Source organism: Cheilinus undulatus, linkage group 13 (genome assembly GCF_018320785.1).
Source record: "Cheilinus undulatus linkage group 13, ASM1832078v1, whole genome shotgun sequence".
In the NCBI taxonomy this organism is placed as follows: Eukaryota; Metazoa; Chordata; class Actinopteri; order Labriformes; family Labridae; genus Cheilinus; species Cheilinus undulatus.
Genome location: NC_054877.1, coordinates 1,030,137 through 1,057,583, shown reverse-complemented (window position 1 = coordinate 1,057,583; position 27,447 = coordinate 1,030,137). Strand labels below are relative to the sequence as shown.

The following is a 27,447-nucleotide window of genomic DNA, read 5'->3' as shown; positions in this document are numbered from 1 at the left end:
TGTAACAGGATGTCAAGGTCAGCTCAGTCCAGAGCAGCAGAGAGAGGAGTCCTCTGTACTGGCCTGGACCTGGACCTCATGATGGCATGGCTGTTAGAGTGCTTCAAAGAGATAGGTCAGAGAAACAGAGAACGTCTAAGACGAACGGCAGGTTGGAAGGAGGACTGAAGAAAGATGTGAGTCCAGAATCAACCAGTCATGATCTCAGAACAATGACATGAATTCTGCAACCATACTGACTCCATAGAGAGGAGCAACACAGAGATTAATCTGATCTCACTGTGGACTCCTGCTCTGCTGCAGTCTGTCACCTTCACTACTGAGGACAGGAGGGAGGAGAGAGCGGAGAGAGAGGGGAGAAAGAGGGACAGAGGAGAGAAAGGGGAGAGAGAGAGGAGAGAGAGGGGAGAGAGAGGAGAGAGGAGGGAGGAGAGAGCGGAGAGAGAGGGGAAAAAAGAGGGATGGAGGAGAGAGAGGGGAGAGAGAGAGGGGAGAGAGAGGAGGGAGGAGAGAGCGGAGAGAGAGGGGAGGAGAGGAGAGAGAGGGGAGAGGGAGGAGAGAGCGGGGAGAGACGAAGAGAGAGAAGGGAGAAAGAGGGACAGAGGAGAGAGAGGGGAGAGAGAGGAGAGAGAGGGGAGAGAGAGGGGAGAGGGAGGAGAGAGCGGGGAGAGAGAGAGGAGAGAGCGGGGAGAGAGAGGAGAGAGGGGAGAGAGAGAGAGGAGAGAGAGCGTGGAGAGAGAGGGGAGAGGGAGGAGAGAGCGAGAGGCAGAGAGAGAAGGGAGAAAGAGGGACAGAGAGGAGAGGAGGAGAGAGAGAGAGAGAGAGGAGAGAGAGGAGAGAGAGTGAGAGAGGAGAGAGAGAGGAGAGAGGGAGAGACAAAGAGAAAGAGGGACAGAGGAGAGAGAGGTGAGAGAGCGGAGAGAGGAGAGAGAGAGAGGGGAGAGAGAGGAGAGAGAGGGGAGAGAGGGGAGAGGAGAGATCAGCTGGAGACATCTGTCAGAGAGATGCTGAGAGACAGTCTTAGAGAGAGGGAGATGATCAGATAGAGAGGCGTGCTGATGTCAGGGAGGAGGGTCTGAGGAATAAGAGGGAGAGGAGAGAGAGATTCAGGACAGGTGTGGAAGAGCGGTCCAGAGATGAGAGAGAGAGGAGAGAATCAGGTGAGAGGAGAGAGCTGAAGAGAGAGAGCCTTCAGCTCCCTGAGTCATGAGAGAGGTCTGAGAGATTGAGAGGAGAGAGAGGAGAGAGAGGGGAGAGAGAGGGGAGAGAGGTAGAAGAGAGAGAGAGACCAATCAGAGAGAGCACAGGGTTGCTGTCAGAGAGAGGAGAACAAGATCTGAGAGAGGATATTCATCACAAGAGAGACTTAGAGAGACAAGAGAGACTTTATGATTTAGTCCAGGAACCATCAGAGAGTATTAGATTTATGTAGAGGAAACTAGTGTAAAAGAGAGTGAGAGATATTTCAAAGATGTCTGTCAGAATGAGAGCACTAAGAGAACAACAAGGGCTGAGAGAGAGGGGTGAGAGAGAGGAGAGAGAGAGGAGAGAGCGGGGAGAGACAAAGAGAAAGAGGGACAGAGGAGAGAGAGGGGAGAGAGAGGAGAGAGAGAGAGGGGAGAGAGAGGAGAGAGAGAGGGGAGAGAGGAGAGGATGGCAGAGAGAATGAGCTGGGTCTGTGGCTTTAAATGAGAGAGGAAGAGAGAGAGGGATGGCAGAGAGAGAGGAGAGAGAGGGGAGAGAGGTAATGGAGAGAGGGAGAGAGAGAGAGAGAGGCGGAGAGAGGGGAGAGGGAGAGAGAACCGTGGAGAGAGAGGAGAGAGGGGTAGAAGAGACATCATGAGGGGAAAATGTGAGAGGAGAGAGAGAGGGTAGAAGAGAGAGAGGTGGAGAGAAGAGGGAGGAGGAGAGAGGAGAGAGGGGAGGAGAGAGAAGGGAGAGGTAGAAGAGAGAGAGGAGAATTTACAGCTTCATGAGAGGGGAGAGAGGAGAGATGAGAGAGGGAGAGAGGGAGAGGAGAGAGAACATGGAGAGAGTACATGGAGAGAGAGAGAGAGGTCTTCTGTAGAGAAAGGGGAGAGAGGGAGGAGAGAGAAGAGAGAGAGGTAGAAGAGAGAGGAGAAAGAGGGGAGAGAGAGAGGAGAGAGAGGGGAGAGAGGGAGGAGAGAGAGGGGAAGAGAACTAGGGTTAATTGGCAAGGACACATGGACATGTGAGAGAGGGAGGAGACAGATGTCACCCATCAGCTGGTTGACATCTGTCAGTCAGCTGATGCTGAAACAGTCTTAGCTCCTGTTTAAATTGAGATGATCATCTTTGATAGAGTGGCGTGCTGATGTCAGGGATTTGTCCTCACTGTGGTCTCTTGTGAATCCCAGATCCTGTTGGACTGATTCAGGACAGGTGTGCCTCTGACTCAGGCGGTCCAGGATGAACTTTCAGCAGGGTCAAACCTGAATCATGGTGAAGGTACAGTAGCTGAACCTCTGCTGAGAAGCCAGCCTTCAGCTCCCTGGTCATGTGGTCTGACTCCAGCTCCCATTGAGCGTCCATCTGGACCACAGGGTTCTGTACAGAGACACAGTGAGACCGAAGCAACCGACCAATCAGAGCAGAGCACAGGGTTGCTGTCAGAGAGCAGGAAACAAGATCTGATGAACCATATTCATCACAAGAAGACTTAGAGTCAACAAGAAGACTTTATGATTTAGTCCAGGAACCATCAGAGAGTATTAGTCCCTATTTATGTAGTTAGGTTTAAACTAGTGTAAAAACAGTAGTGAGAATATTTCAAAGCATGTCTGTCATTCAAATGAAGCACTAAGAGAACAACAAGCTGTGCTGAACCAACTTTAATCACACTGTGGTTTTTATTAAAGGTCACACGTCTGTGCCTATTAGACAAGTTTATATTGGTCTTAGAAACAAACCAATTTAAACATGCCTGTGAAGTTTGTTGCTGTAAAAACACTCTAGTATTGATTTCTACATGTCTAAAAACTCTGTTTCAGCCCTGCTCAGAATGAGCTGTTTCTGTCTGTGGCTTTAAATGTTACTGATCTGTCTGACTCCGCCCCTGACCACACCCCTCTCAGGGAATATATGTGGCCTAATGGATGTGGCTCCTCTGATCCTCAGAAGAGGAGGGCGGAGCTTCCTTCCAAGCTAACCAAACCTGGGGGTGGGGCTAACTCCCCACATGACATCATGAGGGGAAAATGTGAGAACGGTTTGTTTCAGCACACATTTTCTGAAAGGTGGAGAAAAAGAGGGGAGGAGGGAATGGATTTTTCTGGTACTTGAGGGGATTGTGGACAGGCCAGGGGCACATAATTTTGATAGAAAATTTACAGTTCTTCATGTAAATAAGTCTGTGAGGAGTGATGAAGTCGGAGCCTGATGCCAAACAAACATGGTAAATGGTACATGGACTTGAGTTTGTGTAGTCATTTACTAGTCTTCTGTAGTGCTTTTACACTGTTGGTCACACCTGCTCGTTCACACACACACTGATAGTGAAAGTTGCAATAGAGAATTTGCCATCAGCTAATCCCATTCAGTCACATCCATACCCATTCCCATGCCACCAAAAAAAGCAGTGGAAGCAAACTAGGGTTAATTGTTTTGCTCAAGGACACATGGACATGTGACTGCAAGAGCTGGGAGTCAAACCCTCAACCTTCTGATTGCCTGATGACCCACTCTGCCACAGTGCCCCAAACATGTAATACTGCTGTGATAAATGGCTGACTTAATCTGAGAAGACTGACTGAAATGTTCCTGTTTTCTTTGATTGACAGCTGTGAGGACCACTGATAACCTGCAGCCTCTGGAGGAGAAGGGGGAGGTGACCAGATCAAGCAGCAAAAGTCTGGAGAACATTAACAAGAGATAATAAGCTCGGGGTCAACACCAAGTCCAGCCAATAGGACGGCTCCAAACTGGTAAAAGTTTCTCTGCTTGATTCTAACCTTAACTCTGACATTAGGGTAGCGTTAACAGAGGAACACCCTCATGATGGTGTTTTATTAGAAAACTGCAGGTTTACCTTACTCTAACTCAGCATTCACCTTCATCCAATCAATAGTCAGACCATGTTAACAGGTGTTGCGTCAGCGGCTCCTCCCACTCAGGTGAGCTGGTTCATGGCGGTATTGTTCAGAGCTACTCTTATTCAGGCCACACACTAGACAATTTTTTTTTATCTGAAATAATTTTAAAACCGTGGGAGGCCACAGACTTCAGGATAATGTCCAAAGATTTTCATCTTTAATCCTCTGAACGCACACACTAGACGACTCAGCCAGACTGTCAGACCACTGGAGACCACACACCTGCCGAACTGCCTACGACCTCGCATGATCACATTCTAACACTTAACCTTTCTCAACTTAGCATTAAACACACAAGGGGGAACTTTTAAGGAAAATAAAAACCTTTATATTTAAAGAATATATCACAATGAAATAAACAACAACTCTGAACAAATATAATTAATAAAGCTCTCCAGAGAACGTCATAAATTCAAAGAGTTTCACATTTAATTAACTCTTTGGGCGCCAGAGTTTTTTCAAGAAAATATTCAATTGTGATATCAAGATTTCAAAAGGCAGTAGCTTGAAAGGGGTTAGAGATAAAGGCATAATGCAAAAGAAAAATCTTCAGTATGACCCAGAGTTTGTAGTGGGAGTAAATTCACTCATCTAATTTGCAGCCTCCACCGCCACTGCTTCTACCACATCTGCCCCTACCTCCGCGGTGTTTTCTATTCCTGCTACCTCTGTCAATATTCATGTTTTGACCACCCCTGCAACCCCCACCATGTCCCCACCCTGGCCACCGTGAGGAAATGCAACTGAACGTCGTGTACTGACCACCCTTGAAACCCGCACCACGTCCCCTCATCTGCATTCGCCGATTACTCCCACCCCGGCCCTGGGGAGGAAAAGCATCGGCTTCGGTATGTGCTGCTGGTGGACTCTCATGACGCACGGAGTCACTGTGGCTCCGACGCACCGGTGGTCTCGGTCTCGCCAGCTGACTGAACGTCATCACAACAGGGGTGAATATTCCACTATTTCTCCCGGCATTGTGAGTATTCTCACTACAATTCGCTCTCTTTCTCTCTTTTACGTTCTGACTACAATCACTTCTGCCACTCCCTCGTCTCCTCAACCGGCGGTGCGTCTATCAAACTCTTTCTCTCTCCAAAACTTTGGATAGAAACATGCTAACGAATGCTACTTGGATTGAAGTTAGTCATGTCCGCCATATCCTGGTGTAAAGTAGTAACAACATTAGGCACCATATTTACAGCTACAGCCTGTTTAATTCAGCAATGTTGCTTGTCGCAGTTTAGCAACTTTGGCGCTTAAAGGGTTAACACCTCCACTGAAACGAATGAGCACCTTGTGCTTAAAGTTAAATGAAAAGTTGCTTACAACAAAACCCAAGATTTGATAGTCTCTATAAATTCAAAATTAACTAAAAGTTCCAATCAAACTGTTTTTTAAGTCTTTTTTAAAGTCTGTGATGCACGCAGAGGCAATAGTCTATAATCCACCAGACTCCTCCGGAAAAAACACAATAAATCCACACGGCAAAAAAGGGTACAAAACAAAAATATGCGATCGCTACATTGGTATACCAGGAAGAAAATTACAAAAAAGGACGATCTCACCCAGATCCAAGAGGTTAATCCACCAAGGGAACCGCTCCTTTTTCCGCTTCTCGACGGACGCACCAGCCGCTGCGCAGAGAAGCCCAGCCGGGATAATGCTTACTGTTTCCACACCTAACTGCTTACTTTTTACTTTTCCATTTTTTTTTACTTAGTAAACTTGTATGGCTTGTTGCTTTACTTTATTTTCAGGCCCCAGTTTCTTAGGTCCGCCTGCTCCTTTGTCCTTTTTCCAAATTCTCTCCTTCTCCCCCTTTTCCCCACATCCTCCTTATATTATCTCGTCATCTTCTTTCCTTATTTTTTTAACCAAATATCAATATATCAGAATGACAGCACCCTCACACTCAAATATACAGGGAATATTTTCTTTTAAACTTCACAAAAAAAAACTGTTGTTTTCCATGATACACTTTCATTACATTTAGACTCATTTTAATCTATTTCTTTGGCGACACTGTCACAACGTGACTTCAGCAAAATAAACACCGATGTCTGTCAATACCGTCTTTCTGTCTCTCCACAACAGGCTACCCTGGCATTCATTACAGGTGCAGCAAAAATCATTACAAGGGAAAGACTCAGGACGAAATCCTGGCTGGAATTATGGTACAGTTGTGTTTATGGTTGTGAGCGGTGAAAGTACGTATGATTCGTCTGGTGATGCTACCCGGTCTGCTCGCTCTCATTGGTTGTTGTGGGTACTCCGTCAGCGGCACTACAACCTAGAATGGTCAATATCAAACATGTTTGTTTATCAGGAAACCTGTAACTTATAACACCTTATAGTAGTGGTGTAAAGATAATCTGGATCAGTTAACTGATCCAAACAGTCTGTGGAGCCCTGGATCAGTAAAGATGTAGCATAAATCAGTCTGTGGACCAGTTTTAACGTTAGAGACCAGTTCACTGAGGCTCCGCTGACCTGAGGCTGGCTGCAGGAACACAGGAAGTGACATACACAGTACATGTTAAAAAGCTGTTTTTACACTGGACATAAACTGTTTTAGAGCCTGGTTAAAAAAGGCGTTAGTAACACGTTACTCCCAACACTGCCTGTCCAACACTTGTCTGACACTTGTCAGACACCTGTCTGACACCTGCCTGACACCTGTCTCACATCTGTCTAGCACCTGTCTGACACCTGTCTCACACCTGCCTGACACCTGTTTGACACCTGCCTGACACCTGTCTCACATCTGTCTAGCACCTGTCTGACACCTGTCTCACACCTGCCTGACACCTGTTTGACACCTGCCTGACACCTGTCTCACATCTGTCTAACACCTGTCTGACACCTGTTTGACACCTGCCTGACAACTGTCTGACACCTGTCTGATCTGACACCTGTCTTGTCTGGCACCTGTCTGACACCTGTCCAACACCTGCCTGACACCTGTTTGACACCTGCCTGACACCTGTCTGACACCTGTCCAACACCTGTCTGACACCTGTCTCACACCTGCCTGACACCTGTTTGACACCTGCCTGACACCTGTCTCACATCTGTCTAACACCTGTCTGACACCTGTCTCACACCTGTCTGACACCTGCATGACTTCTGTCTGACACCTGTTTGACACCTGTCTAAACCTGTCTGACACCTGTCTGACACCTGTTTGACTCTTGTTTGACGCCTGTCTCACCTGTCTGACACCTGTCCAACACCTGCCTGACACTTGTCTGACACCTGTCCAACACCTGTCTGACACCTGTCTGAAACCTGCCTGACACTTGTCTGACACCTGTCCAACACCTGTCTGACACCTGTCCGACACCTGTCTGACACCTGTCTGACACCTGTCCAACACCTGTCTGACACCTGTCCAATACCTGTCTGACACCTGTCTGACACCTGTATGATAACTGTTTGAAGTGACATCTGTCTGACACCTGTCTGAAACCTGTTTGACACCTGCCTGACAACTGTCTGACACCTGACACTTCCATTCACCTGCCAACATGTCTGACACCTGTCTAACTGACACCTCCAGCTGACACCTGTCCAACACCTGTCTGACACCTTGAACCTGACATTGTCACACCTGTCACCTGTCGACACCTGTTGACACACCTGATCTGTCCTGTCATGATAAGCTTCAGGTGTTTTGACACCTTGAGAACATGGCAGGATGACACCTGTCTGACAACCCTCCAACAGGACACCTGTTTCAGCACCTGTGACACCTGTCCAGCAACACATTTGATTTGACATTGTGACACCTGTCTGTACAACATGAAGACATTGGAGGAACAGCAGCACAATGTTCCTGTTTTGATGAGTCTCAGGCATCAGGACTGACACCTCAGCCTCTGACTGTCATTCTGATCCTGTCTGACACCACCTGTTTTGGTCTTCCATCTCTGCTGGTGATTCACACCACCTGTGTGTAAATGCTGTCACCTCTGAGCTGGATGACAGTCTGACATCTGTCAACACCACACCACCACCATGAACAGGACTATGTACACATACATGATACATACAATGATTGTCTGATCTCATAAACCCATATTTGATTCACAGTAGAACATAAACAACATTTTAGCTGTTGAATTGAGACATTTTCGTATTTCATTAGAATATTAGCCCAGACAACTCAGGCAATATTAGTAGGGACAGGGCCATGTTGACCATTGTGTAGCATTCCCCCCTCCTTTTACAACAGTCTGTAAACATGAGGACCTAGATCCATTCATTATAGACCTAATTAATTGTAGTTAATGTGATTAATCCTGACAGCTCTAAATGTTGTTTTCTCACATCAGGCATACTACATGTGTTTCCTCCACAGTGAAGTAAACATGAGGACCTAGATCCATTCATTATAGACCTAATTAATTGTAGTTAATGTGATTAATCCTGACAGCTCTAAATGTAAATGTTTTATAATCAGAACTATCTGTTTTTCCTCCTGCAGTGAAGATTAGAACCAGTCAGAGAGCAGACATGAAGCATGCCTGTGCTCCTCTCCTTTCTCTGTTTAATTCTGTCAAACAGGAAATGATGTGGACACATGTTCCTAATCCAGATGAAATCAGCCCTCTGGTGTGGGTCTGTCTCTGTGGTTTTATCTTTGTCTTAAAGTAGAACCATCTGTCATGTTCAGTACTCACACCATGCCTCACCCTCTCTGAGATGTTAATGGTGAAAGCTTCAGGCCTTCTGGAGTGGGTCTAACATACTTCAGTAAAGACCCAAAGAGATCTGACCCTGTAGTTTGTAACACTAGAGAAGACCAGACTCCGTTCATGAAAACTACATGAAGGACATTCGCCAAACCCTGACATTAACCAAACCCCAACATTTGCAAAAACCCTGATATTAACCAAACCCCAACATTCATCAAACCCTGACATTTGCTAGACCCAACATGATCAAAACTCATAAATATGCCAAACCCCGACATTAGCTAAGGCCCGATATCCGCCAAACCTGGACATTTGCCAGACCCTGACATTCACCAAACCTCGACATTGAGTCGATAGCAGTGTTTCCCCTACCGTTCTATTGAGAGGGCACCTTGCCTTGCCAACGGCACCCCCCGCCCCCCTTGAACGTCGAGTAAATTTTATTGAATTGTTTTTCTATACAGCGCCAGATCACAACAGAAGCCTTTAAGGATAACTTTCCTATAGAGCAGGTTTTACTTGGTCCTTTTATTAAACAAACTAAATAGCCAAAAGTTATTTATCCTGTTTATATTAATGTATGTAATTTCTAAGTCCTGGTTTTCTGCTTGTTCCCTCTGACTACATGAGCAGAGCTGAGCAAACCGCTCACTGAGCAGAGAGCCCGGCCCCCTCCTCTCTGTGAGCTGCGGTCGCATGTCTGAGGGGATGCTTTGACTCAGTATCGTGAGAGAGTTCTCCAATGCAACTGATTATCCTCTTAAGATGTGTATGAACTGATGCCCAGCTTGTTTTACATCTGAGATAGTTAAACGAGCGCTGAATTTCGGCGTGAGATTGCAGCAATTAAACACAATTTATCAAATTCTTGCAACAAGTCTGACACTTGTAATGCAGGAAGAATCCTGCAATCACCCATATAAAACAAACCGATGAGAAACATGGTCAGAATCAGCGACAGTGGGTTCATGTCCGCTCCAGCTCCCTCCTGGTCTTCTCACCACAGCAGGCAGAAATACACACGGTCTCTCACAGGTGTGTGGGGGCAGGTGAGCCATGAATAATGGAGGGGATCAGTTCCTATACAGACTATGACGATCATTTTATCATTTTAAAATTCATTCATCTGGGATCAATAAACTGGTGGACGATCCCTTTTGTCCTTTTATTCCTTGTGCGCATGTTTCTCATAGCGCCTGGTGCTATTGGCATATTATTGTTATTTATGCTCGTAAATAAACCTCGTCAACGTGCAGATTACAACAGAAACCCTTCAACCTTTATAAACAGAGCATGTTGACAAAAGATCACAGGAAAGAGACAACAGGAGGAGACAGACATGAAATGTGTGTGAATAATAACATGGAAGAGAGAGAAAATGAGTAGATAAAGTCACTGGAGGACAATCAATCATCATTAAGAACATTTACCAAAATACATAATCTAATCTAGCTATTATAAACATGTTATATGTTTCAATTAATGGTTTCCTAAATAATTTGTTTTGGTTATTTATTAGTTAAATCTTTCTCATGTCAGACTTATTTACATGTGGGGATGCCTTTTTGACAACATAGGTAAACTTTACACTAATACTGGTCTGATACAGTCCTAAAGTTACGCTTGATGTGGCAGGAAGGCAAAAATTTCATTTTCAAATCTGTCATTTATACATGCATAGATAGATAGATAGATAGATAGATAGATAGATAGAAAGATAGATAGATAGATAGATAGATAGAATGTTACATTGACAGCTGGAATTTAAAGGAATCACACGAACACCATTATTCCTCCAAGTGTTAGTGTTGGTGTCCAGCTGCTTTTTGTTGTCCAACGTTGGTGTTAGTAAAAACATGCAATCCTGTGTGGAGGAGGACAACCATCACTGCAGCCCTCCACTAATCTGGGCTTTATGGCAGAGTGGAGAGATGGAAGTCTCTCCTCAGTGTCTAACACATGAAAGACCACCTAACTCCACCTGATAAAACCAATTTAGCAAAGGTAGACTCCACTCAAGGCGTAGAAACATCTCAGCAAAGACCAGAGAAATGGAGAAACCTGAGCTACATTTACAGAGTTGTTGGAAAGGCTCTGAATACTGATGTCAGTGTGACATAACAGTTGTTATTTTTAATAGTTTTGTAAGAAAATCAAAAATTCTGTTTTCCCTTTGTCATGATGCAGTCCTGAATGTAGATTATCGGAATGAAAATGAATTTAATCGACGGTAGCATCAGGACGAAACATTGAACTGAAGAAAGAGAAAGGGGTCTGAATCCTCTCTGGATGATCTGCAGACTGAAAATAGAAGGAACAGACTCCATGTCTGATAAAATATGCGGATTCCCCTTTATCAGCAGTTCTGTCTAAAGTGACAGTCGAGGCTGATGAGGAGAACTGGAGCTTAAAATCAGCAGCGTGTCACTGATCCTTCATCACAGTTAGGAGTTCCTCCTCTCAGTGGTCAGACCGGCCCTGTGACTGTTTTTTTAAGAGTATTTGGTGAGCCTTTGCTATTCCTGCTATTGTTGCTAGGTGCGTGATGTCAGAGCATACCTCTAACCCTATTGGCTGTCTCTCTCTCTCTCTTTTTCAGATGGTGTGCTGAGCTGAGCTGAGATCTGTAGCGAGGGTGGACAGGCTCTCCTTTCCCACCGTCCTCTGAAGCACTCGTCCACACCACTGACTCCCTCTCCTCCTCTCTGCCCCTGCTCTCTGTACTCTTGTTTTCTCTCCTCCTATTGGCCGATCTGTCCTCTCTCTCTGCTCTCTTTCTCTCTCCTCCTATTGGCTGATCTGCCCATCATGGTGGATGATCCGGTCATCTGAACCTAAGCCCCCGGCCCCCTGAGACTTCTCCAGGCTGACTCTCTAACAGTGACCATCCTCCCCAGGCGATGCTCTAGTTCATGTGAACACAGCCCTCCACAGCCTCCCCTCCCAGAGTCTCTCTACCGGGTCCCTCAGGCCATGCAGAGGGCCGGGGGCCTCGTCTCTTTCTAGACTGTTCCCTTCTTCATCTGGTGTCTTCATGTTTTGGGGGTCCCCTGCTGCCCCCGCCCTGCGTCAGCCCCCCAGCACCCGCCGCCACCACGGCCGACCACCCCAGTCGCCTCGTTGCCATGCCGACAGAGACACTGGCCCCAGCCCTGCCAGATAGCAAGGCCGCCGGCCCCGCCACACCGTTCAGTTCTGCTGTACCGCTCCGCATCCTGAATAAAGGCCCCGACTACTTCAGGAGACAGGTACGCCAACGCCGCCACCATAGGAGGGAATACAATTAACACAGGGTCAGAGGTCGGCACGCCCTCCTTCCTATTGTCCCTAATCAGCCACAACATCATTCAGTCTATGCTTAATTTTTTAGATTTAATTCTTAACTGTTATGTCAGAAGCAGAAGCTTCCGCTTCCAGGACTGAACATGGATTTATTAAGCGAGTCAGGAGTTAAACACATTTTCGCTGTTTGAGCGGAATCACTGAAGCGCTAGGCTAAAACAAACCGAGGCAACGCAGCTTGTGTTAAAGCCCCAGACAGACCGACAGTATGCTCTGCAAGTGAACGCAGTCCTTATCATTACAGACATTAAACTAAGAGAGGAAAAAGTTAGTCAGTTAGTCAGCTGGCTGCTTTTACTGCTAGAGCTAAACTTACTGCTGACTGGACTCAGAAGAAGCCATTTTTCCATCACTATTCTATGCTAGCGGTAGTGAAATGTACTTTCAACATTTGGCTGCATATCTTTGATTGAGATGTTGACACACGTTCGCAGTGCTGCTTCCTTTAGTTGCCACAGCTTTAGAACAAATATTTCAGCATTCTGTCGTTTGTTCATGGTCCAGAGCTGCTAACCTGAACCAGTTCCAAACAGCTAATAAAGATATTATGAAACTCAGATATTATGAAACTCAGGATTTGCGCCTGTAGCCGTGCTGGTGTGTGTGCGTCACTGAGGCAAGGGAGGGGAAGGGTGAGAACTACCATTGCCAAAAAGGGGAGAGAAAAATGAGCTCTGGAGGAATTTTTGAAAATCTAGATTTTTTTAAATTGTCCTAAAGAAAAAAAATTGCATTGATTGATAAGACCAAATTATCGCACAGGCCTAGGACAGATGTTAGAACAACAGAGCGGAGTTTTACTCTGTCTAATCCTGGTTAGTAGAAGGATTGAAGCGTTTAAATCAAAACCTACAATGAAAAACAAAGCCTTTGAAATAAAAACTAATCATGATTAATAACAGTGAACTTAATATTAATAAGAATTAACAGGATTGTCATTTTGGACAAAATAGATACACTCTGATGGCAGCGACCTTGATGTTTGGATGAACAAGTCTGTAGCTGGTTCACTTTCATGGGCCAGCCCTGACTTGGTCTCTCCTGTTTCTGACATCATGAAAAACAATCTGTGTAAACTGATCATTGTGTTCTTTATTAATGGTCTTGAATCCATCCTTAGGTTGAACCATTGAAATCCTCACTATCTTGTCGTTCTCCCTGTCTTTAGGTTGAACGATTGAAATCCTTGCTGTTTGGCCCCCTCTATGTCTTTAGGTTAAACCATTGTCATCCTCATAGTCTCTGCCCTCTCCATGTCTAGAGGTTGAACCATTGAAATCCTTACTGTCTAGGCCCTCTGCCTGTCTTTAGGTTGAACCATTGTAATTTCAATGTCCTGGCCCTCTCCCTGTCTTTAGGTTGAACCATTGTAATTTCAATGTCCCGGCCCTCTCCCTGTCTTTAGGTTGAACCATTGTAATTTCACTGTCTCGGCCCTCTTCATGTCTATAGGTTGAACCATTATCATCCTTACTGTCTGGCCCTCCCCCTGTCTTTAGGTTAAACCATTGTAATTTCACTGTCTCTGCCCTCTCCATGTCTATAGGTTGAACCATTATCATTCTTACTCTCTGGCCCTCTCCCTGTCTATAGGGTGAACCTTTGAAATCCTCACTGTCTCGGCCCTCTCCATGTCTATGGGTTGAACCATTATCATCCTTACTCTCTGGCCCTCTCCCTGTTTTTAGGTTGAACCATTGTAATTTCACTGTTTCGGCCCTCTCCTTGTCTATAGGTTGAACCATTAAAATCCTCACTGTCTCTGGCCCTCTCCCTGTCTTTAGGTTGAACCATTGAAATCCTCACTGTCTGGCCCTCTCCCTGTCTTTAGGTTGAACAATTGTAAGTTCACTGTCTTGCCCTCTCCCTGTCTTGATGTTGACCCATTGTCATCCTCATGGTCTCGGCCCCTCTTCATATCTATAGGTTGAACCGTTGAAATCCTCACCGTCTGGCCCTTTCCCTGTCTTTAGGTTGAACCGTTGTAATCCTCACTGTCTGGCCCTCTCCCTGTCTTGAGGTTGAACCATTGTCATCCTCATGGTCTCGGCCCCGCTTCATATCTAGAGGTTGAACCGTTGAAATCCTCACTGTCTGGCCCTCTCCCTGTCTTTAGGTTGAACCATTGTCATCCTCATGGTCTCGGCCCCTCTTCATATCTAGAGGTTGAACCGTTGAAATCCTCACTGTCTGGCCCTCTCCCTGTCTTTAGGTTGAACCGTTGTAATCCTCACTGTCTCGGCCCTCTCCCTGTTTATAGGTTGAACCATTGTCATCCTCACTGTCTCTGCCCTCTCCCTGTCTTTAGGTTGAACCGTTGAAATCCTCACTGTCTTGCCCTCTCTCTGTCTTGAGGTTGAACCATTGTCATCCTCATGGTCTCAGCCCTCTTCATATCTATAGGTTGAACCATTGAAATCCTTACTGCCTGGCCTTCTCCCTGTCTAAAGGTTGACCCATTGTAATTTCGCTGTCTGGCCCTCTCCCTGTCTTTAGGTTGAACCATTTTCATCCTTACTGTCTGTCCCTCTCCCTGTCTATAGGTTGAACCATTGTAATTTCACCGTCTCTGCCCTCTCCCTGTCTTTAGGTTGAACCTTTGAAATCCTTACTCTCTGGCCCTCTCCCTGTTTTTAGGTTGAACCATTGTAATTTCACTGTCTCGGCCCTCTCCTTGTCTATAGGTTGAACCATTAAAATCCTCACTGTCTCTGGCCCTCTCCCTGTCTTTAGGTTGAACCATTGAAATCCTCACTGTCTGGCCCTCTCCCTGTCTGTAGGTCAAACCATTGTAATTTCACTGTCTCGGCCTTCTCCCTGTCTAAAGGTTGACCCATTGTAATTTCGCTGTCCGGCCCTCTCCCTGTCTTTAAGTTGAACCATTTTCATCCTTACTGTCTGTCCCTCTCCCTGTCTTCAGGTTAAACCATTGTAACTTCACTGTCTCGGCCCTCTCCCTGTCTTTAGGTTGAACCATTTTCATCCTCATGGTCTCGGCCCCTCTTCATATCTATAGGTTGAACCGTTGAAATCCTCACTGTCTGGCCCTCTCCCTGTCTTTAGGTTGAACCATTGAAATCCTTACTGTTTGGCCCTCCCCTGTCTATAAATTGACCCATTGAAATCCTCACTGTCTGGCCCTCTCCCTGTCTGTAGGTTGAAACATTGTCATCCTCACTGTCTTGGCCCTCTCCCTGTCTTTAGGTTGAACCGTTGAAATCCTCACTGTCTTGCCCTCTCTCTGTCTTGAGGTTGAACCATTGTCATCCTCATGGTCTCAGCCCTCTTCATATCTATAGGTTGAACCATTGAAATCCTTACTGCCTGGCCTTCTCCCTGTCTAAAGGTTGACCCATTGTAATTTCGCTGTCTGGCCCTCTCCCTGTCTTTAGGTTGAACCATTTTCATCCTTACTGTCTGTCCCTCTCCCTGTCTTCAGGTTAAACCATTGTAACTTCACTGTCTCGGCCCTCTCCCTGTCTTTAGGTTGAACCATTTTCATCCTCACTTTCTCGGCCCTCTCCCTGTCTTTAGTTTGAACAATTGTAATTTCACTGTCTCCGCCCTCTCCCTGTCTATCGGTTGAACCATTGAAATCCTTACTGTCTCGGCCCTCTCCCTTTCTTTAGGTTGAACAATTGTGATTTCACTGTCTGGCTCTCTCCGTGTCTATAGGTTGAACCATTGAAATCCTTACTGTCTTGCCCTCTCCCTGTTTATAGGTTGAACTATTGTAAGTTCACTGTCTTGCCCTCTCCCTGTCTTGAGGTTGAAACATTGTCATCCTCACTGTCTCGGCCCTCTCTCCGTCTTTAGGTTGAAACGATGTCATCCTCACTGTTTCGACCCTCTCCTTTTCTATAGGTTAAACCATTGAAATCCTTACCGTCGGGCCCTCTCCCTGTCTTTAGGTTGAACCATTGTAATTTCACTGTCTCGGCCCTCTCCCTGTCTTTAGGTTGACCCATTGAAACCCTTACTGCCTGGCCCTCTCCCTGTTAATAGGTCGAACCATTGAAATCCTCACTGTCTGGCCTTCTCCCTGTCTTTAGGTTGAACCATTAAAATCCTCACTGTCTCTGGCCCTCTCCCTGTCTATAGGTTGAACCATTGAAATCCTCACTGTCTGGCCCTCTCCCTGTCTATAGGTCAAACAATTATAATTTCGCTGTCTGGTCCTCTCCCTGTCTTTAGGTTTAACAATTGTAATTTCACTGTCTCTGCCCTTTCCCTGTCTTTAGGTTAAACCATTGCAATTCCGCTGTCTGGCCCTCTCCTTGTCTTTAGGTTGAAACATTTTCATCCTCACTGTCTCAGCCCTCTCCCTGTCTTTGGGTTGAACAATTGTTAGTTCACTGTCTTGCCCTCTCCCTGTCTATCGGCTGAACCATTGAAATCCTTACTGTCTGGCCCTCTCCCTTTCTTTAGGTTGAACAATTGTGATTTCACTGTCTGGCTCTTTCCCTGTCTATAGGTTGAACCATTGAAATCCTTACTGTCTCGGCCCTCTCCCTTTCTTTAGGTTGAACAATTGTAAGTTCACTGTCTTGCCCTCTCCCTGTCTTTAGGTCAAACCATTTTAATTTTACTGTCTGGCCCTCTCCCTGTCTTTAGGTTGAACCATTTTCATCCTCACTCTCTCGGCCCTCTCCCTGTCTTTATTTTGAACAATTGTAATTTTACTGTCTCAGCCCTCTCCCTGTCTATCGGCTGAACCATTGAAATCCTTACTGTCTGGCCCTCTCCCTTTCTTTAGGTTGAACAATTGTGATTTCACTGTCTGGCTCTTTCCCTGTCTATAGGTTGAACCATTGAAATCCTTACTGTCTTGCCCTCTCCTTTTCTTTCAGGTGGAACCAAACCCGAAGCGCCTCAGTGCCGTGGAGCGACTTGAAGCTGACAAAGCCAAGTATGTTAAGAGTCAGGAAGTTATCAACGCCAAGCAGGAGCCAATCAAACCCCCGGTGCTGGCGAAGCCTCTTGCTGGTCACCCCCTTCTTAAGAGAGGCTCTGGAATTAGTGGAGGAGGACATGGAGGCGGGCTTCCTTTCAAAGCGTCCAATAACAATGCCAAGTCGGACACGTGTGCGACGAGCAGTGGCAGCAAACGGGAGAACTTAAACCTGGAGATCTTAAAGAACCTGCTCAACTCCTCCTCGTCTTCAGGGGCCAGATCTGAAGGACTCGTGGGCGGAGCAAAAAGTGCAGTGCTGATGAGGTCATCAGGTGGAATCACCAGGAGTTGGACGCCATCAGGGTAAACTTTTATGTTCTCTAAGGTTAACTCTAGTCCAGATTGAATTAAAAAAAACAGTGGCTTTCTCTTTGCCACTCACCCATAAAGCTCTGACTGGTGAAGAATCTGTTGTTGTCTGCAGAGTCTCTCCCATCTCAGCTGCTGAAGCTTGGAACTCCTCCAGAGTAGTCATAGGTGTCTTGGTGTCCTCTCTCACTAGTCTCCTTCTTGCACGCTCACTCAGTTTGTAAAGGCGGTCAGATCCAGGCAAATTTACACATGTGACATATTCCTTCATTTCTTGATGATGGATTTATCTGACTTAGACTGTACAGTAACCTTTTCAGTAAAGAGGTTTTGGGATTTTTTTGTCAAAAAAGCCTATAAATATTGACCATGACTGATTTATCAAATCAGTAAAAGGGTAAAACATTCAAGGAGTTCAGAACTGTTATAGCATCATGGCTAAATAAGGCCTGAACCGGAACTAACTATAAGCTTTTTCAAAAGGGAAAGTTTATTTGCTTGACTGATTGATTGTCTCTGTCTGTCCCAGGATGCCGCTGACCTACCGATCTACAATGACGTTGAATGAACAACCTCCTGACTTGGCGCCCAGTCCCAGCACCTCCCACTCTCTGCGCTCCTTCTCCCATTCGCTGAAGGTTCCTCCGGCCAACGCCACGGGGCGTCGTAGTCCTCAGCAGGGTGGAAACCTGAACCTGAGCCGCCGAGCTCTGGACGAGAGGGGAGGCGGGGTGATGGAGCGCTCCCGCTCCCCTCTGCCCCCCCTCCTGACCTCCCACTCGTCCTCAGACCTGCTCAGACTCTGTAATGGGAAACCGCTCCGTACAGCGCGCTCCAGCAGCTCTTCAGCCCCACCCCTTCCTCCTAAACCCAACCCAGCTTCCCTCCCTCCTCCTGCCCTCTCTCTGTCCCTGCCCCCTCCCCGTCCGACCCCCTCCCCTTCACTCTGTGACAACTCCACTCCCCAGTCGCTACCGTGTGACTTCGTCGACCCCTCCCGCTCGTCTGCTGAGCCCGCCCTGGAGGTGGAGCTTGGTACATCTGTGGCTCGCCGCTCCTCGCTGCACAGGTCCAAGTCAGACCTGTCAGACCGCTATGCCCGGGCTGGCGCTGACGTGGAGCGCTTCTTTAACTACTGCGGCCTTGACCCCGAGGAGCTGGAGGCCGTTGGCCCAGAGAACTTCGCACGAGCCAACTCGGACATCGTCAGCCTGAACTTCAGGTCCGCATCCATGATCTCCTCTGACTGCGACCAGTCCAGGAGGTCGTCCAACGAAGGACTGTCAGACGCAGATGAGGACGAGGATGAGGATGCCGGCGAGAGAGTTCCATATGGTATCTCAGCAGTGGAGCGGAATGCACGAGTCATCAAATGGCTCTACAGCATCAAACAGGCCAGAGAGAGCCAGAAGGTGTCCCACGTCTAGGGCCCAGCAGGAGGAAATTCTGAGACTGGAACTACTTATGTGATTAAAATGTCCCATGTTCAGAACAGAGGATGGAGAAAATTCTGAGACTGGAACCTAGACTGGAACTACCCATGGGGTTAATGACTAATAGGGAGGCGGGGCTTAGTTTAATGGATGAATGAGAGGACACATCTGTAGAAAATCTAGAAAAACAAGAGAAGAGACAGCTTTGTTTTATACAAGGCTTTAAAGGATGACATCATCAAAGGTAGAGACTGTTGGTGAAGCTGGGGATGTTGTGGGCTTTTCTTTCTGTTTTAAGGATTATGATCCTGATTCTTTAAGATTTAAAACAAAACCAGACTCATGAACAAAGAGAACAGACTGGACAGGACTACCAGAGTCTAAGGACACCGTCTCCGTTAGCTGGAGCTAAAACATGCACTATGAAAGGATGTCTGACATCATCACAGAGGGTCATCATGGGAGTATTTCTAAGGCCTGGATACCAAACCTAGAGAGGGAGAAAGCTCAGTATTAGCGCAGTTATTCTCTGTTAGAAATGATGGGAGGGTTGATTGCTCACTGAATAAGGAAGAGAAAAGAGAACGACCAGTGGTGAAGAATAGTCCATCTTTGAACCAGCCATGATTAAGATAACCTGTGAACTTAATAGAGCTCCTCAGTGTGGTCCTAGAAGTGAAAATCCCATTCATTTTCTCTATAGTAGATTTGACAATTAGCCATATTATCAAATATATTCAAATAAGGCTGACCATGAGCTACCTGAGAGTGAAACCATGGAATATTCTCCTGTAGAAGACAGAGTTAATAGTATATTTATCTACTACAATACCCATAATCCTAGAGTGTCACACCAATGTCTCTGATTGGTGTAGTCTCCAGTACTCAAACTAGGCAATATTAAGGCAGCATAGTTACATAAACTCTACAATAAAGATGAGCTTTGATAAAAGGTACTGATGTGGTTTAGAAGCTTGAAAAACTGTCCTGAACAATGAACACAATAAATCACAATGGACTGTGGGATATGTAGTTTCTTCAGGTTTTAGGTAAATATGTCCACAGTCTTTTATCTTTGCCTTATTGTTTTCAAACACCGTTTTTATGTGAAACCAAATGTTTCACAGTTCTGAGTATGCAGGTAGCTGGTTAGCATGTTTCATGCATTGAAAGTGTTGTGTTAGGATGTAGAGAAACACCTATGGGGGATTAGAATGGAGAATTTTACTTCCAGAACCAGAGCTGCTGAAAAAGTGGGCCAGCACTGCTGAGCTCTGTAGCGGGGTGTCCAAACTTTTTCCACTGAGGGCCACAAACAGAAATATGTCCGGATGTTGGGACAACTTTAGTATGCACAAAGTGAGGCACGTGAAAGTTTGTAAAACCAATACAATACAGTTCAGTCAGGACCACTTTGTCAAGAAACACATGATTTTACGACTTTATTCAGTTATTAACTAGCTCGTATTGCTGTTATTTATGTTTGGCGGTGTGGCTGTTCTGGGATCCCCCTGCCATCCCCCACATGGAAAGCATAAAGCAGAACCAGCACATGTTCCTGCCTTTCCAGTGCTGAAAAGGAAAGCCTGAGGCAGGGACAGAAGCAGCTAAAACCCAGAGCAGAGCAGCTATCACTGACAACAGAATGACGTTGATAAAGTCAGATGCAGAATAAAGAAGAAGCTGGGGAGGAGGAGGGTTGCAACAGCAGCTTTAGAGATGATGGCAGAGCACGGCCAGGCAAGAGCAGCTTAAATAAGGCAGCATGAGAGTGATTAGCCAATAGTGTGCTTGGAGCAAATCAGCTGGCCATCAGCTGATTAGGGCTTGTGTGAGATCCGCAGATCTAATTTTGACAGCTCCAGAACTAATGCTACATGCTTGATTTAATGGCTGACAAGGAAATTAGACAATCATTCCCAGGTATTTGGGGATGTCAGTCCGTTTTCAGGGGGTCCTATTTGGCCCTAGCTACCACTGGCTCCGCCCCCTGGAATATTATTGATACTGCAATTTGCTGCCAAACCCATCAGGGAGTCAGAAAACAAAATTGTATTTTTTTGGTTGGCAATGTGTTTCTCATTTACAGTGTTGTCTCAATTTAGTCAGAAAATCACATCAATAAAATATTTCTGTCAACATGTTTGTTTACAGAATTAGCATGGTAGTGCCACCTTGTGCTGGAACTATGAAGTACAGTACAGTCAGGCACAAGCTTCAGGTGGAAATGTGGGCCATATTCAATTTTATTTCTAGAATTTGCAGCGGGCCAATCAAAATTGGACCATGGGCCACATTTGGCCCCCAGGCTATAGTTTGGACACCCCTGCTCTATAGAGATGAAGACTCTGTATTTTATACAGAATGTTTTATCTGCTTTCCAGTCTCATATTTAACGATTTCACTGGTTTGTCAGAACAGACGAGTGCTTCCAGGGAAACATTAGCTCAAAGAACATCAGCGCTGAGCATCAGATTAAACCAGAGTATGGAACCTTTGACAGATAGAGAACACAGAGACCTCCAACTGTGGTTTAAGTTTTCCTTCTCATCTGATCAGATCAGAGCTGAGAGAGCTTCAAACCTTGCAGAGTAGACACAGGAATCCACTCAGTGGGGATCGGCAGACTAAAAGTTAAGTGGCAGACTTAACGAGCTGGAAGACGGTTAATTATGATGCTTTCAGGAAACCTCAGTAATTTAAATGAACCTACCTGTGAAGAAGAGGAATGAGTTTAAGGGATATAAAATAGATTTAACAGAAACTTGTGGTGGTGGTATTGATAAGGACTCACATTAATAAGGAGTATCAATGAAAATAAACAATCTCCATCCCTAGAGGTCAACACTAAAACCAAGCCCGTAGATGGATTAAGGAACAGAAAGACCTCCTCCTGTTCTTCCCACCCTTCAGACCATCACCACAAGAACGAGGACATGGCGTCTACTGGGAGCTAGCTGGACCAGTCAGACTAAAGCACTGGAACCATGTCAGCCGGGGTCTCCAGTCTCAGAGGTGCTGAAACTCTGTCAGTATCCCATAGCTGGAGCAGCTCAAGTACCAAGCGGATTTTTATTTTGAGAAGAGAAAAAGAAGAACTGAGCGGTTTACCAATAAGCTGTTAGAAATAGAAGAACAGAACGGTTTCTGGGTTTGTTCTCCAGATAAACATGATTAAATAGTCTTAAACAGCTACTACAGTGAGAGGGCATGTGATTCTTAGGATGCATTTTTTAGTACAACACCTGCACCAGGTCATACAAACAGGAAATTAAATAATATTACAGCCACAGTGATCAGTTTAATGATTATCAGGTTTTTTTGTTCTGAACATGAAAACACTAAATTAAAAAAAACCCACTTTAAATCATTTTCATTCAGAAAACAAAAAATAGAAAATATCCAGAAATGCTTTTTTTTTTTTTTAATTGTTATTATTATTATAGGGGGGAAACTGCCTGGAAGTCACTTTAATAAAAGCACAAAAACATGATGAAAGCAAGTTCAGTATAGCCTCATAAATAAGGATGACACTGATTTAGTCTAGGAGGGGTCAGTGAAGGCACAGCTGGATCATTCAGAATACAATGATGAGTTAGGGTCTTTGGACTGGTTTTACACCTCAGGGCTCTCTGGTATCAGGACCTGAAGGAGTAAGGCATAAAGAGGGCCATCAGTGACCCTTCTTTTAGTTTTTAATGATGATTTTACTTCATTTCAAAGTAAAAAACTGTCAGCTGAGAACATCCCACTACAGGAACCCTGATCCTGAACAGTTCTACAGGATCTGATGTTATTAAAGATACCAGACAGGATGAGGGGTATCCACATCCAGACTACAGATCCATGAGTGGTTCAGGTCTGGACTGTAGATCCATGAGCGCTACAGGTCTGGACTAGAGATCCATGAGCAGTTCAGGTCTGGACTATAGATCCATGAGCATTTCAGGTCTGGACTAGAGATCCACAAGTGGATCAGGTCTTTCTCAAACAACATTAACATGACTTTCCCATCTCTAATTGGTCGAGGAGATCCGTCACAACAGCAGAACTTTGACCTTCGACACTAGATCAGATCTGATGGTAACAGGAAATGACCTTCATGACACCTGACCCTGGTCCAGTTTGGTGGTTTTGTTATCTGCACAGTAAAAAGGATCACTGAACATTTGCAACCTTCAGGATCCGGCATGTTTCCGATGTCTTTGTTTGATGTAGACATTCTATAACAGTATTTTTTAGTAATTGAAGACGAAGTTGTTCATCCTTACAGTCTTTACTAGGCTTTAGAAGGATGGTGTCATCTTTGCCTTTTCCTTCCAGACCAGTCTAGACCCGTAGTTGTCTTTCCAGTCCAACCAGTACCAGTTAGGGTCACTTGCTAAATAAGTAAATCAGCATATCCTTGAAAATGAATGACCATCTGAGGGAGAAAACCTGTTAAAGAGGCCCAGCTATCCTCTTAGCTGGTGGCTAATTGGCCCTCATTCATTCTTAAAAACATGTAGAGATACCAAACCACAGAGATGATGGATGGGCTGTTGATTTAAATGTGGACTGTCCTGGTATCTGAATGGCTAAAGCTAATCTTTAATTCTAAATGTAAACACTGAGACAGTCTTTAATGAATTTTAGAGTCTCCAAATCTTCATTTTCTCCTTCTAACAGAGAACATGTGGTCTGTGAGGACGGTCTGAACCACAGTGATGATGTCTGACTCTGACTAAGGACTCTCTCTGAACTCCATCTGTCAAAGATCCCTCTGAGACTCTGGTCCATCAGTGAAGTAGACTCCATGTTTGATGATCAGGTCTGACCACATGGCTGGGATTCTGAGCTATTAAAAAGCCTTTGGATGTGTGACTGGGGGACCAGGAATAAAACACTCATTATAGAAATCATTATCTCTACTGTACTGCTGTGTAAACATGCTGAACTCATTTAACTGCTGAAATACATTCTTGTCGAACAACTAATCATTTGCCTGGAGAGAGTTCTGGTGTCCTGTGATTGGATAGAGGCCACATCACACTCTGATCCGGCCTATAAGAACCAGGCATTTGCCTGGAGAGAGTTCTGGTGTCCTGTGATTGGATAGAGGCCACATCACACTCTGATCCGGGCTAAAAGAACCAGGTTTTATGCTGGTTTTATATCTAAAAAGTTAGCCTCACTCTTCATTCTGCTGTGATAGAGATATCCTTGTGTAATACAGACATCATGTGTTATTTTGTTGATTGAGCACCCCCTGGTGGCAGAATCTACATGCTGTAAATGAGGTTTGATTAACCCTCTAGTGTCACTCTGGACATTTATGTCTATGATGGTGAGCTTTCTCTTTGACTCCCAGATCATTTTGTCTGTGTCGCTGTGTTTTTTTTTTGTTTTTGTTTTTGTTTTTGTTTTTGTTTTTTTGTTTGTTTGGTTGGTTTTTTTCTTGATACATTTTGAAATGCCAATTTCATTTTCAAACAGACTTGTCTAAAACTTGTACATCCTTTAAGTCCATTCTGGACAAAGATGTCCATTGTGAACTTTTTTAAAATCTTAGAAGAACCCTGGAAATGGCTAGTTTAACTGGTGCTTTTACAAAAAAAATTCACCATGGCAGGCTTTCTGTTGACTTTGCAATATGAGTCCAAGAAGCTTTTTTGCTATTCTTCTCAGTTCCTCAAAGTGAACTTTTCCACCAAATTTCATGGCTGTACAAGTATGTTAGTATATGAAATAAAAAGATCATAACCAAGCCTTTTCATGAAGACTTTTGACCTTTAAATATCTGTGATATTAATGTCTTGAAAAGGCCTGGGCAAAAGTGACTCCCTGTTGGGAATTCACCATGACGATAAGAGACTTTTTTATGCGTCTCAGGACGCTGTGCACAAAATTTAATTTCTCCAGGTGGAAAACAATTTAGTGTTTTATCTTTGACATATCCATGACTTTGGTTGAAAAAAATCCCCCAGCCACCTAACATTTGTCTTTTTTTTTAGAAGAAATCTAATTTTTCTGATTTTTTTTATTACTACATCAACAGTGACTTTTTATATTCTGACATCTAAAGGGTTAAAATCATGATAATCACTTAGTATTTGGTAGTTTTGATCAGGACTAAAGTTGATTAAGAGGACTTAAATAATCAGGGATTTTTATATATATATATATATATATATATATATTAACATAACATAAAACATGGCAGACTGGAAAAATGAGAGGAATAAAATATAATAAACCCAAGACAATCTAACATAATACACAATACAATCTCCAGTAATATTACAGGACATCAAATCTCTGCTCCTTGACTGTGAACCAAGGTCTAACTATGGTGCAACAGTGGTTAGACCATGGTCTAACCACCATCTTACCATGGTCTTACCAACGTGCAACCATGGTCTAACCCAGACTGTGGTTAGACCACGATTAGACTGGTTGGACACTGGTTAGACCATTAGACTGTGGTTAGACACTGGTTAAACCATGATTAGACTCTGGTTAGACATTGGTTGGACCATGATTAGACTGTGGTTAGACCGTCTTACTACCGTCTAACCATGATTAGACTGTGGTAAGATACTGGTTAGACCATGATTAGACTGTGGTTAGGCACTGGTTGGACTATGATGAGACTGTGGTTAGACACTGGTAAGACCATGATAAGACTGTGGTTAGGCACTGGTAGGACCATGATTAAACTTTGGTTAGGCACTGGTTGGACCATGATTAGACTGTGGTTAGATCGTCTTACTACCATCTAACCATGATTAGACTGTGGTTAGATCGTCTTACTACCATCTAACCATGATTAGACTGTGGTTAGATCGTCTTACTACCATCTTACCATGAATCGACTGTGGTTAGATCGTCTTACTTCCATCTAACCATGATTAGACTGTGGTTAGACCGTCTTACTACCATCTAACCATGATTAGACTATGGTTAGACCATCTTACTACCGTCTAACCATGAAAAGACTGTGGTTAGATCGTCTTACTACCATCTAACCATGATTAGACTATGGTTAGACCATCTTACTACCGTCTAACCATGAAAAGACTGTGGTTAGATCGTCTTACTACCATCTAACCATGATTAGACTATGGTTAGACCATCTTACTACCGTCCAACCATGATTAGACTGTGGTTAGACCGTCTTACTACCGTCTAACCATAATTAAACTGTGGTTAGATTGTCTTACTTCCGTCTAACCATGAATAGACTGTGGTTAGATTGTCTTACTTTCGTCTAACCATGAATACACTGTGGTTAGATTGTCTTACTTTCGTCTAACCACGGTAAAACTGCAGTTAGACCACTGTTAGACCATTGTTTATGAATCCTTTGTCAAGATCTCTAAATGTTCACTGATAGCAATACTCTGTTGACTTAATCAGGTTTTCAAAGGCACTTTGAGGTTGTTGGAGGTGTTTTAAATATCAGAGCCACTCCTGAGGCCCCTTAGGACTTTAAGACCTTTCTCTTTGCTTGTTGTGTAAACAGTAGCCTCCATCGAGAGAGGCTCAAGGGATGCTTCGTTGGTGTCGTCTCTCTTTCACTTCCTGTGTCCTCTTGATCTTCAGCCCTGTCTGTTTCTTTATTAAGAAGTTGGAGGTATTATGGAGTTCACCTCCATCTATCCCTGTATTATCTGTCTGCCCGTTGCTGATGTGTGTCTCTCCTTGAAGCCATAAGGATGTGTATGCAGCGCCTCCATCAGTCTACCTTTGGTTAAGTTCAGACCTGCTGGGTTCACTTCTCTTTGCAGTCACTCTGTTGGCCCCAGCTGTTGGGAGATCTCAAACCTGAATTTAATAACTCAACTTAGAAGAATAAGACTGTTGGTCAGTTTGGAGTACAAATATCACTGGACCCTTAAACTCCACATCTACCACTGACATGACTGATAATCAACCCTGCTGGAGAAAATCACCGTCGTTGAAGGTTTCCATGAAAGACGGAGTGGACATGGAGTGAACCCAGCAGGGAGGCCCTCTGTTTCCCCTCACTCTAAGCTCAGACGGAGCAGAACGTCCCAGTCTGATACCCAGATCTGATCCCCATTAGGATCCCCGCTGCTTCTCAAAGACAGTCCGGTTCAGATTGGCAGCTTCATCACGCTTCAGTTTGACTTGGTCTTCATGTTTGCGTGCTTTTTGAAAACTTTGGATTGACATAGAGTTCTTTGTGCTTTGCTTTATTTTTTTTTTGCTTCATGTAAATGCTTAAAGAAAAGTGTATATATATATTTGATTTTCTAAAGAAGTGTTGGATTTGAGTTCTTCTCTGTCGAAGGTTTGTGTGTTCTCAAAGAAAAAAAAACCTGCTGATGTGTTCTGCCCTCGCCACTCGATGGTCCGTTCAGATGGGGTGAGGTTTATCGCAGAGACTAAGTGTTGACTGTTTTTTGACGTGGAAACTGTTAAATTTGCTTGATTGGAAAAGATACATGTCCATGTTTACTTTCTTTTTATTATTTCAATAAATGGCTTTTTGCCATCTCTTACCATGCAGTGTTTTCATGTGTCCAACCCTGAAACTGATGGTGCTTATCTCTGACTCCATGTATACCAACCTTGAGACAAACTTATCTTAC

The 27,447-nt window shown here is 44.7% G+C and overlaps 1 protein-coding gene across 1 annotated transcript in view; it reads left to right on the top strand.

Annotated features, from left to right (window-relative positions):
• fam110b (family with sequence similarity 110 member B) overlaps nucleotides 1-27,333 on the top strand; it is a 59,312-nt gene extending 31,979 nt beyond the window's left edge. The window contains exons 2-5 of the mRNA XM_041803404.1: nucleotides 3,801-3,944; nucleotides 11,412-12,060; nucleotides 17,005-17,411; nucleotides 17,947-27,333. Of these exons, the coding sequence (XP_041659338.1) occupies nucleotides 11,938-12,060; nucleotides 17,005-17,411; nucleotides 17,947-18,844 (1,428 nt within the window). The 5' untranslated portion in view covers nucleotides 3,801-3,944; nucleotides 11,412-11,937 and the 3' untranslated portion in view covers nucleotides 18,845-27,333. The remainder of the gene's footprint in view (nucleotides 1-3,800; nucleotides 3,945-11,411; nucleotides 12,061-17,004; nucleotides 17,412-17,946) is intronic.
• Nucleotides 27,334-27,447: the final 114 nt, after the last annotated feature.